Source organism: Molossus molossus, unplaced genomic scaffold (assembly GCF_014108415.1).
Source record: "Molossus molossus isolate mMolMol1 unplaced genomic scaffold, mMolMol1.p scaffold_m16_p_1, whole genome shotgun sequence".
NCBI classification, from domain to species: Eukaryota; Metazoa; Chordata; class Mammalia; order Chiroptera; family Molossidae; genus Molossus; species Molossus molossus.
In genome coordinates, this window is record NW_023425344.1 from 144957059 (window position 1) to 144977015 (window position 19957).

At 37.6% G+C, this 19957-nt stretch overlaps 1 protein-coding gene across 1 annotated transcript in view; it reads right to left on the minus strand.

Moving 5' to 3' along the window:
- LOC118633047 (ankyrin repeat domain-containing protein 26-like) overlaps positions 1-19098 on the minus strand; it is a 129124-nt gene extending 110026 nt beyond the window's left edge. The window contains 3 exon segments of the mRNA XM_036266485.1: positions 4711-4784; positions 7745-7851; positions 18925-19098. Of these exon segments, the coding sequence (XP_036122378.1) occupies positions 4711-4784; positions 7745-7851; positions 18925-18954 (211 nt within the window). The 5' untranslated portion in view covers positions 18955-19098.
- Positions 19099-19957: the final 859 nt, after the last annotated feature.

Sequence of the window (19957 nt, forward strand, 5' to 3'; positions counted from 1 at the left end):
TAAATGAGCAAATCACAGAGGATTTTCGGGGCACTGAAATAATCCCATATGGTATTGTAATGGTGCATATGTGTTATCATACATTTACCAAAACCCACAGAACATACAACATCAAGAGTGAACCTTAATGTAAACTGTGGACTCTGAGTCATTATTTGGGTTTATGTGTTATACATAATTACAGTCAGAAAGTTATTGCACAGAGTACCTGTCCTGGGCCCTGGCTGGTTTGGCTCAGCGGTTGGAGCATCAACCTGCAGACCAGAGTCCCAGGTTCAGTTTCTGCTAGGGGCACGTACCAAAAAAATAAATAAATAAAACTGTCCTGGAATTTATTTTTCTTGATACTTGTTTTAGAGATTCTAATAGATCTATATTTATTTGAATAAAGGCATAAAAGGGATAAATGAAACAATGATGTCAGAAAATAATGTAAAAAAGAAAAAATCCTATTTTAATAAAAAAATAAAGAATTCTAATGGTTGACAATATGTTCTATAGTATAAAATTTCCTATAAAGAGAATAAAAACATCACACTGCAATTTTCTTCAACTAAGTAAGGTTTACTGCCTTTTTACAATAGTCATAATCAAACAAGTTACTAGAATAACTACTGAAAAATAGTAATTACCATATAAAGTATAAGAGTGTTCCAGTGATTACAGAGTTCTTTTAATTTCTTCCTAATCTTTTTATTAATTTCTTATTAAGCTAAAACCATGGCTCACCTATTAAAGACAGTTGACAGGACAAGTCAAAAAGTTGAATAAATTGTGAGGTATCACCTCACACCTGTCAGAATGGCCACCATCAACAAATCATCAAACAACAAGTGTTGGCGAGGGTGTGGAGAAAAGGGGACTCTAATGCACTGCTGGTGGGAATGCAGACTGGTACAGCCACTATGGAAAACAATTATGGTGTTACCTCAAAAAATTAAAAATTGAACTTCCATTTGACCCAGTGATCTCGCTTCTAGGAATATACCCTAAGAAGCCTGAAACACTAATCAGGAAGAATATATGTACCCCCATGTTCATAGCAGCACTATTTACAATAGCTAAGATCTGGAAACAGCCCAAGTGTCCATCAGTAGACGAATGGATAAAAAAGCAGTGGTACATATACACAATGGAGTACTATGCAGCTGTAAGAAAGAAAGATCTCTTATCCTTTGAGACGACATGGAGGGACCTGGAAAGTATTATCCTAAGTGAAATAAGCCAAGCAGAAAAAGACAAATACCACATGATCTCACTTATATACGGAATATAATGAACATAACAGTCTGAGGAATACAGTAGACCCAGAAACATGGAAGTTGGGCACAGAGTGACATCCTTCAGAAGAGGGGGTGGAGGGGTGGGAAGAGATAAACCACAGAACTTATATGCATGTATGCGTGACCAATGGACATGAACAACAAAGCCGGGGATGAGGTGGGGGTGGGGTGGGGAGGGGGGTGCCAATGGGGTAAAAAAGGAGAATCATCTGTAACAAAAAAATTGATTAATTTAAAAAAAAGTTGAAAAAATTGTATCTAAAATGTAGATGAATTATCCATGTATATTCCACCAAACTCAACATGTATGGAAGAAAACTGGTCTTCCCTGTTAACTGTTGCTCTTCCCTGTTCATCTGATGAAGTCCTATTCTTCATGTCCAGTTTAAATGCCAGTGCACAACCTGGAAACCTATGTCACATCTTAGATTCTTCTCTCCCTGCTAACTTTTCGCATTCAATCATCACCAAATCATATTGACTAAACCTCTTTTCTGTCTCTGTTTTATTTTGCCACTGCCCCTGCCCTAGTCAAACATGGGTTCTTAAGAGGCCTACCAATAACATCATTAATACTTACAAAACCACTATTAACTACTATTGCTATTTCTTTTTTCTTTTAATTTTTTTCTTCATTGATTTTAGAGAGAGAAAGGGAGAGGGAGAAGGGGATAGAAATATCATTGAGAGAAACCATTGATTGGCTGCTACCTGTGACCTCCACTGGGGATCAGGCCCACAACCAGAGCATGTGCCTTGACAGGGAATTGAACTGACAACCTCTAGTACATGGGTAGATGTTCAACCACTGAGCCACACCAGCCAGGTGCTATGTCTTAAAAGAACAAGATTTTTAAAGCAAACAAATAAAAAACACATAGGTCTACAAAAACACATTTTAAATTGAATAAGTTTAGCTTCCTGACTTTTTAATTTCAGCATGGATAGGTAAAAACTTTATAATGGATTGATACTAGTCCAAGAAAAATTCTACTCACTTTTTAAAAATTTCAATTCTCCATCATTCACTTAAAAATGTCTAGCACATACTACACACCAACAAAAAAGAATAATGATAATTATAAGCACCTAGTTAGCTTGGGCACCTAGCAAACACTGAATAAAGTATAATAAATAATAAAAATGATAATGATAATAACAAGGTCCTGAGGGGCAAGGACTGTGTTTTTAAAATGTTTGAATTTTGTAACATCAGAATAACACTTAGTACCTAAAAGACACTTGAGAGTTAAATAGTAAACCATTAATCGAACAAATGAATAATTGCATATTAAAATATTTTTGAAAATTTTGTTTAAAAAAACCCACAGAAATAAACCAGGGACACCTTGATATTATGAGCATGTCAAGGTCAAAACCCTATTTTATCTTTGTGTTTCCTAAAACTTGCAAAACCAACCTACACAAGTTCTTCAATAAAAGTATACTAAGTCCAAGGTGTCCTCACACAGTTCAGTTTGCACAATGAACTAGGTGCCACATCTGGGTAGCACTGTAGCATTTTTGTTATTGTGAAACATTTTTGTATTTTTGTAATAATGATTTGTTGAGTCCTGAGTTGGGCTTTATGAATATTTATTATGATTATCTTTTGACCAATGAAAACAGAGCATATTTGTCTAAAGCAATTACTGTGTCATGACAATTATCCAACAAGCAGAAGAAACTATCTTGTTCTGATGAAGTCAACGTATCTCATTCTGTTTTGACTTCTGAGGAATGAGGTTAATACTAGTGAGACCTTGTTGGAATAACAATATGTAAAATAACCTATGCTTCTCAACAGGCATTGCCTTTCTGACTTCTGTACAAAGAGATCTTTAAAAAACAATCTCATTGGTATTGCTGCACACTAAGTGTTGAAGTTCTTATCATTTGCCATTTGTTTACAGTACCAAGAAAACATTGTTGAGTTCCTAGTTTTAGTTATTTTTTCAGTGAGACAAATCACTATGTAATAATGAGTATTCACTTAATAAATGTACTCCATTTGCTGTAAAAAAATAAACAAAAGAGGCCTGGCCAGTGTGGATAAGTGGTTAGAGTGTTGGCTCTCAAACCACACCAAATGAAAAATCACAGGCTTATTTCCTGGTCAAGGGCACATACCTGTGTTGCTGGTTTGATCCCCAGCTTCGGTCAGGGCACATTCGAGAAGCAACCAATATATGTGTCTCTCTCACTTTGATGTTTCTCTCTTTCTCTCTCTCCTACCCTCCCTCCCTTCCACTCTCTCTAAAAAACTAATAAGAAAAATATCCTTATTTACAATAGCTAAGATCTGGAAACAGCCCAAGTGTCCATCAGTAGACGAATGGATAAAAAAAGCTGTGGTACATATACACAATGGAGTACTATGCAGCTGTAAGAAAGAAAGATCTCTTATCCTTTGAGACAACATGGAGGGACCTGAAAAGTATTATCCTAAGCAAAACAAGCCAAACAGAGAAAGACAAGTATCATATGATCTCACTTATTTGTGGAATATAATGAACATAACAGTCTGAGGAATGGGGTAGTCCCAGAGACGTGGAAGTGGGATTGAGACTGACAATCCCCAGAAGAGGGGGTGGTGGGGGAGAGATAAACCACAGAACTTATATGCATGTGTGCATGAACAGTGGACATGGACAACCAAGCTGGGGATAGGACAGGGAGGGAGGGGGAGGGGGGAATCAGTGGGGTGGAAAAAGAGAAACGTCTGTAACAAAAATTAATTAATTAATTAACAAAAAAAATATATATTCTTGGGTGAGGATTAACAAATAAGTAAATAAATCAATAAAAGATCCCTTTAATAACAAGTTTAATCTGTTGTAATGTGATTATAGAGGAAATATACAACATCCTAACATAAAATCTTTTTTTTTTTTTTTTTGCATAAAAATATCATGTGAGATTTTAGGGGTCATGACTAAATAAATGAACTTCTTTTCAGACACTGTTGCCCCAAATTTTAAATTACCTACAATTAACTTTTTAAATAATGCTAAATACTAGACTGCTAAAAAAGAAATTAAGGAAGTAAAACTAGCCCTGGCCGGTTTGGCTCAGCAGTTAGAGTGTTGGCCTGCAGTCCAGGGAGACCCGGGTTCGGTTCCCGCTAAGGGCGCGTACCTCGGTTGCAGTTTGTCCCTGGCCCTGCTTGTTCGTATAGGTGGCAGCCACTCGATGTGTCCCTTTTACGTTGATATTTCTCTCTTTCTCTTCCTCTCTCTCCCTCCCACTCTATCTGAACAAAAAATGGAAAAATGTCCTCAGGTGAGGATAAAAAAAAAAAAAAAAGAAAGTAAAACTATACATGCAATTTACACATTTTTTCAGTGTCCTTTCATGATCAAATCTTCCTTACATCTATTTATCTATGGTAGGATCAACAAGAGTAATTTACTATCAAAGGTCTTACCAACACTTTTGCTAGTTTCAGAAGACTTTTTAGGTGTCCTTTCTTCTTTATATTCAGAAGGTAGTTGTTGATTGCTGTGTATAAAAAATGGTGATAAATAATATTACTCTCTTAATACTGACATAAAAAATATTTTCCAAATACAGTCAAATCTTGGTTCTCAGTCGTCTCCCATCTCAAACAATTCACTTCTCAGCCTGACAGCCCTTTCGTGCTGGCATCTCTATGATCAGTCAGTGTCTCTCAGGTAACAAAGGAGAGAGTGCGTGAGTATGAGTCAGTTTACTGCTGTTTACAGCTCAGGAAACTGTGCTGTGAATATTTTCATGTTTTTTTGCTGTTTATTATTATTATTAAATTTTCATTTTTTACTGTGCATTTCATTTTCATTTGATTAAATTTTCATTTATATTTCATATCTTTTGTTCTTTTAAAGTGCTTATTTATACATTACACAATACATTAGATATGGACTATAAAAAAGGTTAAAACAGGAAATCATTTTTGGGGTCTAGAACGAATGAATTCAATTTACATGATTTCTAATAAGCAACAAATGCTTCAGTGTTTGAACGGCCTTCCAGAATGAATTAAGTTTGAGAATTGAGGTTTTACTGTATATTAAATTTGTGGAGTATTTCAGATAATATCAGAGCTAATATTAAGATTTTATTCATACCATACACTTTAAGTTTGTAAGTTCTACACACTTTTTATTAAGCATGTAATTAAAGAAAAAAAAAGTAACATGAAGGAGTCATGATTTGAGGGCAGTATAGTTCAATGAATTAATTCGAGTTGACATAATGGCAAGTGTCACGTCTCAGACACCCTACTTCTATAATCAACAGCTATTTGTTCTCACACAAGTTACTTCTGTTGGCTCAGTCCTCTACAAAATAAGAATCTTACTGCCTTACTTTACAGGGTTGTTAGGATGAGTAAATGAGATAATAGAGCAAAAAGAGATGCTCAGAGAAATAGTAAAGCAAAAAAAAAAACAAAATCTGTTCATGAACTTTATTTGTTGAAACTATTTTGGAATCCCAAATCAACCCCAATGTAGGTTTTTTCATCGGTTCTAACATTCAAATAAATGTTGCAATTTTTAGAAAATGTTATTAATTTTGGCTACTAGCTGTTCTTTCTTTCTGGTTTGTAATTAAGGGTATCTCAGCTATTATATAACGTGCAAATAAATTTATTTATAAATATATTACCACATAAAGTCAGATAACGGAATGCTCCCCTGTTTTTGTAGCTAATCATACCAATGGCAGAAAACAAACAGATGTCAGGACCTGGCCTGGACTACTGCTATCCCTTCTCTACCTACTCACTCTGTGAACCTGCAGATCTTTATGAGGATGATGGTTCATCTCCCTGTCCACTCCCAAAAGGCTTAGAAGATACAATCCTACTTGTCACAGGTGGATACTGATGAGTCATGAATGGGGCTTTAGCAATCTGGCTCACTGCTACTTCTAACTAATCTAGTCTTTTGCTAGGTTTCTGGCTGATGACACAGACTAACTCACTCACTTCCATTCCCAACTGCCTGAACCAAACTATGAAATCTCACCTATTACATAAAAAGTAACAGTTAAATTATAAACCTCAGTTTAATGATAACTAGCACTTTAAAGTAGACACTTACAAATTAAAGCCACTAACAAAAGCATTTTCTTCTTTAGTCCACCCATGGTTATCTTGAGAAAAGACATCAGTACCTTGCTGAAGAAGCAGCCTGACTGTATTGTGGACTCATCATTTACAGCAAGCATGAGGGCTGCATATATAACACAGACAGAACCTCACCCTCAGGAACTTAAGTTACATTACTTATATAACAGCTAATTAAATCTCCTTACCAAGTTAATACCCTGTTTATAGAGAACTGACAATGTACACACTGAAGTGTTCAACTTTGTAAATTACCTCCAATGTTAAAATGAAGAGACAAAAAAGAAGCCTCTTGTCCCACTGGGTATTGCATAGTAGAAGTGGCTAACTTAAAGTCCTCTAACAGATAAGTAACTATGCTGAGGTCACCAATATGAAGTAGATAAAGATTTAAATGAAGAATTTCCTGTTTCATTCTTAGTCTGATATATTGTATTTCAAAGTCAGCTAGAGGTAAGGAAAAGCTATTTGGCCAGCTTTAAACAATATTAATAATTGTAATAATAACAGTCATATGTAGAGTTAATGATGCTGGTAACCAAGTGCTAGACACTAAGTTAAATACTAGATAATCATATACACAACCACCTTTGTATATCAGGAAACGTATTTGGTGATTATAAGTAGTGTTCCCAAGGTCACACACCTGGCAAGTAGTGAAGCTAGGCATTAACCCCAGTCTTGTGTGACCTGAAAGCCCATCTCTTTCTTCTTTATCGCCCACCTATGACTTATCTTCATTAATAGAAATGCTTGTTCAATTAAAGTTATCTTTCTTCTACCTATGCCAATTAAAAATAAAAACATCAAAATATACTAGACATGGAAAAGGAGAAAAACTGATGAGCCCACTCTATCTGGTAGCAGTTATTCACAGTCAGTTAGGGATAACCTAATGACATCAGTATTCATCAAAGAAAAAAATTCAAAGCAAAGACTCCTCCAAAAGACAAAATCAACTCTTATTTATGTGTAATATACACCTTTTAAAAAAACCACATACAAAGTAAAGACTTAAAAAACTGAATAGAGACTAAGTCCACTATTGTATTATAAAGTAAACTAACAGAGTCCATACAATATAAAACTACTATGAAACCCCTCTAAATAATATGAAATCACACAATAAAAAAGATCATACTGCAAATGACATCAGTCAATATTATAAATATGAATCCTGCAGTATACTGTTCTTCCAGTTGTCCAGTCAGAATAATTGCTTTCTATCTAATTAATGATGTATTAATACTTTCACTATATAAGTTAATTCTCTCATTAATTTAATCATTCTGACTTGAGAGATTCTTTCCACTGTAGAACAGTATTAACATCTACAAAAGTTGAACCATACCTCTTCATCTCATCGACTGCATGTATTCTTGCTCCCCTCTTTACTAAAATCTCCACAATTTGGTCTTTGTTTTCACTTTGAGCAAGTGAAAGTGGTGTGAGGTCATCCTATAAAGCAGCAAAAACAATTTAATTTATAAAATTACACATTCGAAACTGAGTTTTAAAACTTATAAAAGATCCGAGATAGAAAATGGCGGCAGAGTGAATGGAAGCTACACAGACCATCTCCCAGGACCAAATTAGAATTACAATGAAAATAAAGACAAATTCTCAGGAATGAGCAACCAAAAGGCAGCTTGGAGGACCACATAACCAGGGACAATGACTCAATCCAGGTAGGCTTGCAAGGACGTGAGAGGGGGCCAGGAGCCCACGGTCCACAGCGGCCTGGGCTGGGACCAGCGAACTAGGCTGGGACCAGGGGACTCGGCTGAAAGCTGCGCCCTCGGCGGGGTCCAGCTGCCTCGGCTGGAAGCTGCTGCCGCCTCGGCTGGTTCCAGTGACCACGGCTGGGTCCTGTGGCATCGGCTGGGTGCTACACCCTCAGCTGAGTCCTGCGAACTAGGCTGGGTGCTATGCCCTCAGCTGGTGCCGCAACCTCAGCCGCAGTTGGCTGGGAGCAGCGCCCTCAGGTTAAAAGTCCCAGGCAGCTCCACAATGCAGAGTCCGGACAGAGGCTAAATTGGAAGAAGCCACTCACCTTGGGCTCCGGCAGAGGGAAGGCAGACTGGACTGGAACTGTGTGGGGGCACTCAGGATTTGGAGGGTGCTCAGAGCTTTTCCTGAGTGCAGCCACACAGGACTGTGGTCATTATACTCCTTCCCAGGGCCCTGGGGAGAGGGCAACGGCCCCTCCCTCAGAGATTCAACCTCATTCAATGGCCACTGAAATACCAATTGAGGCCCATTAACAACCAGCATCTGCCCCACCCTTGGAAAATCCTCTTACACTGAGATCCTGAAGTTGTTTTTCAGTCAACTCAGAAACCAAGGTTCTTCAGGTGACCTCTACTAATAGCCTCCAGGCAAAAAAGCTAGAGGATAACTACCATTCCCTGGGCTAGCAACTCTAACCAGAAAAGTTAAGACTTGACAGTGGTGCTTAAAGTGGGTACTCCGTGCCTCATCCAAACCCATGAGAGAGCCACAAATGACCAAACACCAACATCCACAGGGAAAATTTGGCAGACTCCAAAGCACACTGTGATAGCCAAAATGGTGAAACACAGAAACAAAAGCCAAATGAAAGAACAAGAGACCTGTACCGAAGATGAGATAAATGAGGTGCAGTTAAGCAAGTTAATAGAACCAGAATTCAGAGCCATAATCTTGAAGAAGCTCAACAGCATGTGTAAGGACATGAGGACATGAGTAAAAACATAGAAATGTTGAAAATCAACCAGTTGGAAATTAAAAATGACATATCAGAAATGAAAAACACACTGGAAGGTCTAAAAAACAGAGTATAGGAAGCTGAGGACCGGATCAGTGAATTAGAAGACAGGGTAGAGCCCTGGCCGGTTTGGCTCAGCGGTTAGAGCGTCAGCCTGCGGTCCACAGAGACCCGGGTTCGGTTCCCGCTAAGGGCATGTACCTTGGCTGCAGTTTGTCCCCGGCCCTGGTTGGGTCGTGTGGGTGGCGGCCACTCGATGTGTCCCTTTCACATCGATGTTTCTCTCTCTTCCTCTCTCTCCTTCCCGCTTTGTCTGAGTGAAAAATGGAAAAATGTCCTCGGGTGAGGATTAAAAAAAAAAAAAAGAAGACAGGGTAGAAAATATCAACCAATCAGAAAACCAAAAAGAAAAAAGGATTAAAAATAAGAAGACAGCTTAAGAGAACTGTGGGACAACTGGAAATGTAATAATATTCGTATCACAGGATCTCCGAAGAACAAGAAAAAGAGCAAGGATTAGAGGATATATTCAAAGAAACAGTAACAGAAAACTTTCCTAATTTGGTGAAGGAAGAAGGCATTCAAGTTCAAGAGCACAGAGAGCCCCAAGTAAGAAGAACCCAAACAGGTGCACACCAAGACACATAGTAATCATACTGCCAAAATTTAAAGACAAAGAGGAAATCCTAAAAGCAGCAAGAGATAAGCAACAGGTTACCTACAAAGGATACGCCATAAGGCTCTCAGCTGACTTCTCACAAGAAACACTACAGGCCAGAAGGGAATGGCATGAAGTAATCAAGGTCATGAAAAACAAGGATCTGAATCCAAGAACACTCTATCCAGCAAGGCTATCGTTCAAAATAGAAGTTCAAATATGGAGCTTCCCAGACAAAAAAAAGCTAAAGAAATACATTACCACCAAACCAGCACTGCAAGAAATGTTAAAAGGACTGCTGTAATTAGCAGGAGAAATGGAAGGAAAAATAGAACCACACTAAAAAAATTGGCAATAAATAAGAACATATCTATAATCATGTTAAATGTAAAAGGATTGAATGCTCCCATAAAAACACAGAGTAGGTGATTGGATAAGAAAGCATACCTCATCTATATGTTATTCACAAGAGACCCACCTCACAACAAAAAAGTCACATAGGTTGAAAGTGAAGGGATGGAAAAAAATCTTCCAAGGAAACGGAAAGAAAAAATAGCTAGGATAGCAATACTCATATCTGATAGAATAGATTTCAAAATGAAGGCTATAACAAGAGACAAAGAAGGCCACTAAATAATATTGCAAGGATCTATCCAACAGGAAGATACAACCTTGATAAACATATATGCACCCAATATAGGAGCACCAAAATATATTAAAAATCTTCTGGAGGACTTCAAAGGAGAAATCGATAGCAATACAATCATAGCAGGGGACTTCAACACCCCACTGACATCACTGGATAGATCCTCTAGACAAAAAATTAGCAAGGAAACAGAAACTCTAAATGAAACTCTAGACTAAATGGATTTAATAGATATCTACAGAGAATTACACCACAAAACTGCAGAATTCACATTCTTCTCAAGTGCACATGGGACATACTCAAAGATAGACCACATGTTAGGGTACAAACTAAGTCTCTACAAGTTCAAGAAGACTGAAATCATATCAACCATCTTCTCATATCACAATGGCATGAAACTAGAAATCAATTGCAAGAAGAACATACAAAGACATTTGAACACATGGAGGCTAAATCGCATATTATTAAACAATGAATGGGTCACCAAAGAGATCAAGAAAGAAATCAAAACTTCCTGGAAAGCAATGAAAATGACACAACAACACAAAACTTATGGGATGCAGCAAAAGCAGTTCTGAGAGGGAAGTTCATAGCGCTACAGGCCAACCTCAAAAAACATGAAAAATCTCTAATACACTATATAACCTCACAACTTAAAGAACTAGAGAGCAAACAAAATGAAAACCTCAGAGCAAGTAGAAAAAAGGAAACAGTAAAGATCAGAGCAGAAATAAATGACATAGAGACCAAAAAAATTATTCAAAAAATCAATGAAACAAAGAGCTGGTTTTTCAAAAAGATAAACAAGATTGATGGACCCTTAGCTAGACTCACCAAGAAACAAAGAGAGAGAACCCAAATACACAAAATCAGAAATGAAAGAGGAGAAGTAACAACTGACATCACAGAAATACAAAAGGTTGTTAACAACTACAATGACCAATTATATGGCAACAAATTTAATAATCTAAGTGAAATGGACAAATTTCTAGAAACACATAGACTCCCAAAACTGGACCAGGAAGAGATAGAATACTTGAACAGACCAATAACAACAGAAGAAATTGAAGATGTAATCAAGACTCTCTCAGCAAACAAAAGCCCAGGCCCAGATGGTTTTACGGGGGAGTTTTACCGAACATTCAAATAAGAACTAACACCCATTCTCCTCAAACTATTTCAAAAAATTCAAAAAGAAGGAAGACTTCCAAACTCGTTTTATGAAGGCAGCATAATTCTAATTCCAAAACCAGAAAAAGACACTTCAAAGAAAGAAAACTACAAGCCAATATCTCTCATGAACATAGACGCCAAAATTCTGAACAAAATATTAGCAAATCAGATCCAGCAATACATCAAAAAAATTATTCACCATGACCAAGTGGGATTCATTCCAGGAATGCAAGGCTGGTACAATATTCGCAAATCAATAAACGTGATACACCACATAAATAAAATGAAGAATAAAAACCACATGATCATATCAATAGATGCCGAAAAAGCCCTCAACAAAATCCAGCATCCATTTCTGATAAAAACGCTCAGCAATCTGGGAATAGGGAGATCATATCTAGACATAATAAAGGCCATATATGAAAGACCTATAGCCAACATCATACTCAATGGGCAAAAACTGAAAGCATTTCCCTTAATACTGGAACAAGGCAAGGATGCCCACTTTCGCCACTCTTATTTAACATAGTACTGGAAGTCTAAGCCACAGCAATCAGACAGGAAGAAAAAGTAAAAGGGATGCAAATTGAAAAGGAGGAAGTAAAACTGTCATTATTTGCAGATGACATGATACTATAGGTAGAAAACCCCAAAAACTCCATCAAAAGTTTACTAGACTTAATAAATGAATTTGGCAAAGTAGCAGGGTACAAAATTAACGTCAAGAAATCGATGGCATTCCTATACACCAATGATGAACTTACAAAAGAGAAACTAAGAAAACAATCCCATTTACCATTGCAGCAAAAAAAATTCGGATACCTAGGAATGACCTTAACCAAAGAAATAAAGGATCTATTCACAGAAAATGACAGGTCATTGAAAAAAGAAATAGAGGAAGATATAAAAAAGTGGAAGCACATACCCTGTTCATAGATTGGGAGAACTAACATCATTAAAATGTCCATATTACCCAAAGCAATCTATAGATTCAATGCAATCCCCATCAAAATACCAACAGAATACTTCACAGAATTATAACAAGTACTTCAAAAGTTCATATGGAACCAGAAAAGACCTCAAATAGCCATAGCAATCTTGAAAAGGAAGAACAAAGTTGGAGGGATCACATTACCAGATTTCAGGTTATACTACAAAGCCACTGTAATCAAAACAGCCTGGTACTGACACAAGAATAGGCATATAGACCAGTGGAACAGAACAGAGAACCCAGAAACGGACCCAAGGCAATATGCTCAATTAATATTGGACAAAGGTGGCAAAAGCATACAGTGGAGTAAGGACATCCTCTTTAATAAATGGTGCTGGGAATATTGGACAGCTGCATGCAGAAATATAAAACTAGACCATCAACTTACACCCTACACAAGAATAAATTCAAAATGGATAAAAGACTTAAATGTGACTCATGAAACCATAAAAATCCCAGAAGAAACTGTAGGCAACAAAATTTCAGACATCATACGCAGCAGAATTTTCACTGATACATCACCTACAGCAATAGAAACAAAGGAGAAAATGAACACATGGGACTACATCAAACTCAAAAGCTTCTGCACAGTGAAAGGTACAATCATCAAAACAGAAAGCCTACCCACTGTATGGGAGAGCATAACTGCCAATGATATATCAGATAAGGGGTTAATTTCCAACATATATATAGAGAGAGTGCTCATACAACTCCACAAAAGGAAGACAAAGAACCCAATTAAAAAATGGGCAGAGGAACTAAATAGACACCTTTCCAAACGGGACATACAAATGGCTAAGAGACATCTGAAGAAATGCTCATCATCACTAATCATCAGAGAGATGCAAATTAAAACAACAATGAGGTATCACCTCACACCTGTCAGAATGGCCGCCATCAACAAATCATCAAAAAACAAGTGTTGGTGAAGGTGTGGAGAAAAGGGGATTCTAGTGCACTGCTGGTGGGAATGCAGACTGATGCAGCCACTATGGCAAACAATATGGTGTTACCTCAAAAAATTAATAATTGAACTTCCATTTGACCCAGTAATCCCACTTCTAGGAATATACCCTAAGAAGCTTGAAACACCAGTCCGAAAGAATATATGTACCCCCATGTTGGTAGCAGCACTATTTACAATAGCTAAGATCTGGAAGTAGTCCAAGTGTCCATCAGTAAACAAATGGATCAAAAAGCAGTGGTACATATACACAATGGAGTACTATGCAGCTGTAAGAAAGAAAGATCTCTTATCCTTTGAGACTACATGGAGGGACCTGGAAAGTATCATCCTAAGTGAAACAAGCCAAGCAGAGAAAGACATATATCACATGATCTCACTTATTTGTGGAATGTAATGAACATAACAGTCTGAGAAATGGGGTAGTCCCAGAGACATGGAAGTGGGATACAGACTGACAACCCCCAGTAGAGGGGGTGGTGGGGGAGAGATAAACCACAGAACTTATATGCATGTATGCATGAACAATGGACCTGGACACAAAGCTGGGGACAGGGCAAAGAGGGAGAGGGAGGGGGGAATCAGTGGGGGGAAAAGGAGAAACATCTGTAACAAAAGTTAAATAATAAAAAATAAATAAAAAAAATAAAACTTATAAAAGATCCTCTGAACTTAAACATATAAAATAGAAAGTAAATAAAAAGGAGCCCCTTTCTTCTCAGTCCTGTGCAGCCACTGGGTGCTCCTTCCCTTTATAATGCCCTCCTCTCCCTCTTCAACAGATGAACTGCAACATCATTCTCCAAAACTCACTTCAAACAATTACAGTACTGGTTCCAAGAATCTTTGCTCCTACCACAGCACCTATCAAGTATTCTGTCATTATTTTATTGCTGCCCATCTAAACCTAGAGCTTCTTGAGGACTGAGGCTATTTTTTAATCTCTGTATCACTAAATTATAAAACTTAGTAGTAAATGCATTAAGTATTTTTTCTGAATTAATAATCTAAATTATTAGCTGTAGAATGGTGTTTCTTAAATAATATTTCAAATAATATGTATTTTACCAGAAATTCAGTACTATGCCCCAGTAGTAAAAGAATTTAGAAAGATTACCTGTGTTTAAGAAATATTACAAAACTGTGCATTGTATCCCTAGTACTCAAAAATGTTTAACTCTGCTTACTCTTTATTTAACAATAGTTTTCTGTTACAAACAATGGCATTTGAAAAATTATAGAGTGTGAGGGTTACAGTTTGGAGAACTCTTCAACAGAGGTGAGGGCTTTCTCCAGGTTATACACACTTGCTTCTTTTCTACCAATGCTATCAGGATACCAGATGTCAACATCAGTCAGTCCTGCTCTAAAAAAATGGACCCTAGCTAGGCTTGGCCAGTTTGGCTCAGTGATTAGAGCATCAGCCCTCAGACTAAAGGGTCATGGGTTCAATTCTGGCCAGGGGCATGTACCTGGGTTTTAGGTTTGATCCTTGGTCCCAGTCAGGGTCATGCAGGAGGCAACCAATAGATGTATCTCTCTCACATCAATGATTCTCTGTCTCTCCCTCCTTCTTTTCCTCCCTCCCACTCTCTAAAAATCAATAGAAAAATACCCTTGGTGAGGATTAACAACAAGAACCAAAAAAATGAATTAATTAAAAAAGATAGGCTTCAGCCCAGCCAGTGTGGCTCAGTGGTTGAGCATTGACCCATGCACCAAGAGGTCACTGGTTTGATTCTTGGTCAGGGCACATGCCCAGGTTGTGGGCCCAATCCCCAGTGGGGATATGCAGGAGATGGCCAATCGATGTCCTCTCTCATCAATGTTGCTATCTGTTTCTCTCTCTCTCTCTCTCTCTCTCTCTCTCTCTCTCTTCCTTCTCCCTTCCTATCTCCCTAAAATCAATAAAGAAAAATAAATTAAAAGAAATAGCCTTCAAATAAACTTTGATTGCTTATTATTAAATGGTCCATGAGTTTTCTTCTTTTATGAGATAGCTTTTTATCTTAGCTGTTAGAAAGCTCAAAATAAACCTATATTCTCAATTATGTTAATAACCCTGGGTCCCTAATGAATATATACTTTTTTTAAAAAATATATTTTTATTCTGATTTTATTTTAATTGCACTTATATTTGAGGCAAAATGTAAATCAGAAATAAAAATAGCATGGCTTATCAATATATATTTTAACAGTGATTTATATAATTAATTTCAGCACAATAAAAGCTACTAAATCACATGCATTTTTGAGGAACAATGCTGAAGAGAAAGATAATATTGTCTGGAACACACATACCCTATATTCAACTCCAACCATGATTAGCCTCCTAAGACTTACAGACATTTCAATGAAAATATGATTATTTATAGGACATATAAAGGAAAAGTTTTTTAAACTAACTTACAAATTTTAACTTGAAAAATTAAATCCCATTCTTAAGAGATTAATATAAAATGTATATTATAAATTAATGTAGATAGTCTTAAATATCTTGAAGTCTTTGATAAAATATACTATAAAAAGGGAAATATAAACTCAAGTGCTTACAGAGGCAAAGTGGGTGACCCAAGTAAGTGAAAACTCTAGGTGGGGACAGCAGCAAAGGAGAAAACAGGTCTCACATAAAAGGGGCAGCCTCTGCACAACATACCAAACAGTAGGGGCTTATGGGGTGCCAGATTCAATTCTTTAAAAGAAGCTTAAAATTAAAATTTCTACATGAGTCTCCTAAATTTTAAATGTTGATTTAATTTATGGAGGCAAACTAAACATATCCAGAGCCCACATTTAGTCTAAACCCACTTGTGTGTTTATATTTGCAGTATTTTTAAAGGGTTGTGTATAAAGCAAATATTTGTATATAAGACCTTTCCTTTCATTAGTATCATATTGTTTGTTGTTGTTTTTATTCTCACTCGAGGACACTTTTGCATTTATCTTCAGATAGAGCGAGAGGGAGAGAGGAAGAGAGAGATAGACATTGATGTTAGAGAGACACTTAGAGTGGCTGCCACCCACACAACCCCACCTGGGGCATGGACACATTGCAACCAAGGTACATGCCCCCAGCAAGAACCAAACCTGGCCTCTCTGGTCCACAGGTAGACGCTCTAACTGCTGAACCAAACCGGCCAGGGTAGTGTCATATGATCAATATTTTTGGCCCCAACATGTAATAAAAATCATTATTTAGACTGATAATACCCACTACAAAAATTTTACTAATCCTTATTAAAGCTACAATCTATTTGTATTGATTTCTCCCAGATTATTAACCAAATAGTTTATAGAATTGCTGAAACTAAATTATTAAAGCAATTCTCATCTTTATTGTTACTAATTTCATAGTTTTTGATGTTTTGATGTTTAAAACTGCCATCCTAAGTATGCCAGGGCTCTATAAAATTAACAGACACACTGAGACCATCTATCACACAGCTTCAACTAAAAAGAAAGCTCAAGACTTACTATTATTGCAGGGAATTCCTGCTTGTAGTAAACATTTGTTGATTTAAAGAACTGAACAAGAATAAAAGATGCACCCTGGCTGGTTTGGCTTAGCAGTTAGAGTATCAGCCGAAGGACCAATGAATCATGGGTTCGATTATGGTCAAGGGCACATTTATTAATTGGTTCCTCTTTAGTCAGGTTGTGCAAGAGGCAACCAGTCAATGTGGTTCTATCACATCACTGTTTCTCTCTGTCTGTTTCTCTCTCCCTCCTTCCCACTCTCTCTGATTAAAAATAAAAAAGTATCCTCGGGTGAGGAATAAAAAAAAAAATGAATGAAAGATGCAAAATTCTTAAAGGGTCAGATTCTACTTACTAACAGACTGCCCAAAAGCAAATTTCTAAAGACTCTGTGCACCAGTGAATGATTGATGATTGAAAAAAAAGGTGATCTTTAAGCCAGTGGATATCACAGATAATGTTCCCTATAATTTCTCAAGTGAAGAAGTAGAAACAGTTGAAAGTCAGGCCAATGTTGCTGGAAGAGAAAGAGCGGAATAAAGTATCACCTATCAAATTCCAACTCTTCTAGAGATTTCTTAAGTTTGTGGGATCTGTGAATTTATACATTACACATATCCATTCAGTACTCCTTAACCAAGAGTTGTATCAGAATCTCAAGGAAATATTTCTCAATATACATGTCTGTGCCTTATTAGATTTACTCCATCAAAATCTTCAAGTAAGAACCTTCGCTTGTAAACTTTTTTAAGTTCCTCGGTTGATGGAGATTCTCCAGCACAATTCTGGCCGAGAACGAGTTCAGGACAGTCATGTCAGTCTCCCTCAGCAGCAAAACTTTTATTATACTGTAATGTGCTTTACTTTGAGATTTAAGATAAAGCCCGTTTTCATGGCAAATTTTGATTTCCTGCGTTGTTTTACATTAGAAAAAAACTCAGGTGTGAAAAAATATTTTTTACAAGAGTTTTACATCTAACAAGTTGTATTTTCACAAATATTTGTCACAAGGCATAAGAGAGAGTTGTACCCTCTACTGCTTTTTCAGAAGTGTCATTATGTAAAGAGAAATCTTAGACAATTCAGTTATTTTAAAATATTTTCATTCAGGGAATGCTTGAGCTTCCAAATATATAAAGTTGACCCTACCTGTGTCAACCAAGGCTGTTCCTGTCAGGTTGCAGTGGTGAGAGATATTGTATGTCCAGATGAGAAAGCAGGTGAACAGCTTCGCCATTGCCTGCTCCCTAAGTACAACTACAATCTTGCTGAGGAGCTACACGAGGCTGAGCTGGAGCTACACTCGGATGTGGAAAACCCCAAGGTAGTAGTATGTGGCTGGCAGAGTGGCTACCACCCCAAGGGGATGCCCTTTACTAGATGTCAAGACATGACCTGACCCTCTTGCCCCAACCTTCAGAACCTTGGGGTTCTGGAGAGTTGAGGGCCTGTGGACTATTGCTTCCCCTTCCCACTTGCCCTCACCCAGCTCTCCCTGCCGGGGGCTAGATCTTCCCTCCCCCCATCCCCAGCAGCACCCAGTTTCTAAGCCCCCACCTGCACAGCAGCCAGCCCCCACCAGCACTTTACTCCCCCAGGCCTTCAGTCCTTTGGGGGCTCTGAGCCTATCACCCACTCCCAGGCACCATGAGAAAGTGCTTCCTTCTGGGGTGGAAGGGTAGCTGGGAGAGAGGGCTTTGCCCTTTCTGCAGACACCACATTTCTCCAGCCCTCCCTGACTTGGCTTTGGAGTTCTTTCCATAATGAAAGGGCCTGATATATTGTATTCAGTACACATTTGTGAGAAAGAAAATGCTTGGGGCTAAAGTAAAAACATGTATTTCAAATATTTTGTAAAAAGTGACTTGATCTATACCTTGTGTTTGCTTCCATGTTGGCTCTGCATGAAAGCAGCTTTTCCACTATAGCCATGTTCTCACCACGGACAGCATGGTGCAGAGCAGTGTTGCCACTGATGTCCGCCACGTTAGGATCGGCGCCGTGGTCCAGGAGAATCGCTGCACATTCCTCTTGCTAGGATTGCACCGCCTGTCAGTACTGTGCCAAGAAATAGACTGTAAATTCTAGGAATTCAAAGTAAACATTCCACTAGTTTAACCAATAACTGATAGTTAAATAAGATAAATTTAGTTTTATTCCAAGTAATTAAATCAAATCCATCTCATGTTGCCAAAGTTGGCAACTGCATACCTAAATCAGAGCTGTCCTGTTATCAATGTCACTGAGGTCCAACAGACATTTTCTGTCCACCAAGAGACGTACCACTCTCGGATGGCCATGGGCACAGGCCAAATGGAGAGCAGTCCTGTGAAAGTGAGAGGACACTGTAGGAACTTGGAGCGCACTGTCTCAACACGTACAATTGTTCATGTGATTGTGAACATTAAATGTTATCCCCATGCCTTCAAAACAAATATTTAGCTTTCTTCTGAAGACAGCACAATATTTATTAGTTCTTATTACCCACCACATTAATGAAGGAGCAGCCTATCTGAATTGAGGTGACCTGGAATTCGGCTCAACTTGGGTCTGATCCTATCTTAACTGTCACTTATTAGTTATCATTTAGCCTTTCTGAACCTCAATTTTCTCATCAAGAAATGAGAATTAAAACAGTAGTGATCTCACAGAAGACCTTTGTTCACTTAAATGAAAAGCTAAGTAGTGTTTACTGCAGTTTTTAGCACACACAAAAAATCTTAATAATTGTTAGATTATATTATAATTATTACTATTACTACTTTAAGACATTTCAACTAAGTAAATTATATTATTATACCTACTTTGCAGATGTGTTTTAAGAATTAGAAAGCAAACTGTATTTCAATGATATATATATTTTTTTTTGGTACGTGCCCCTAATGGGAACCAAACCCGGGACTCCTCTG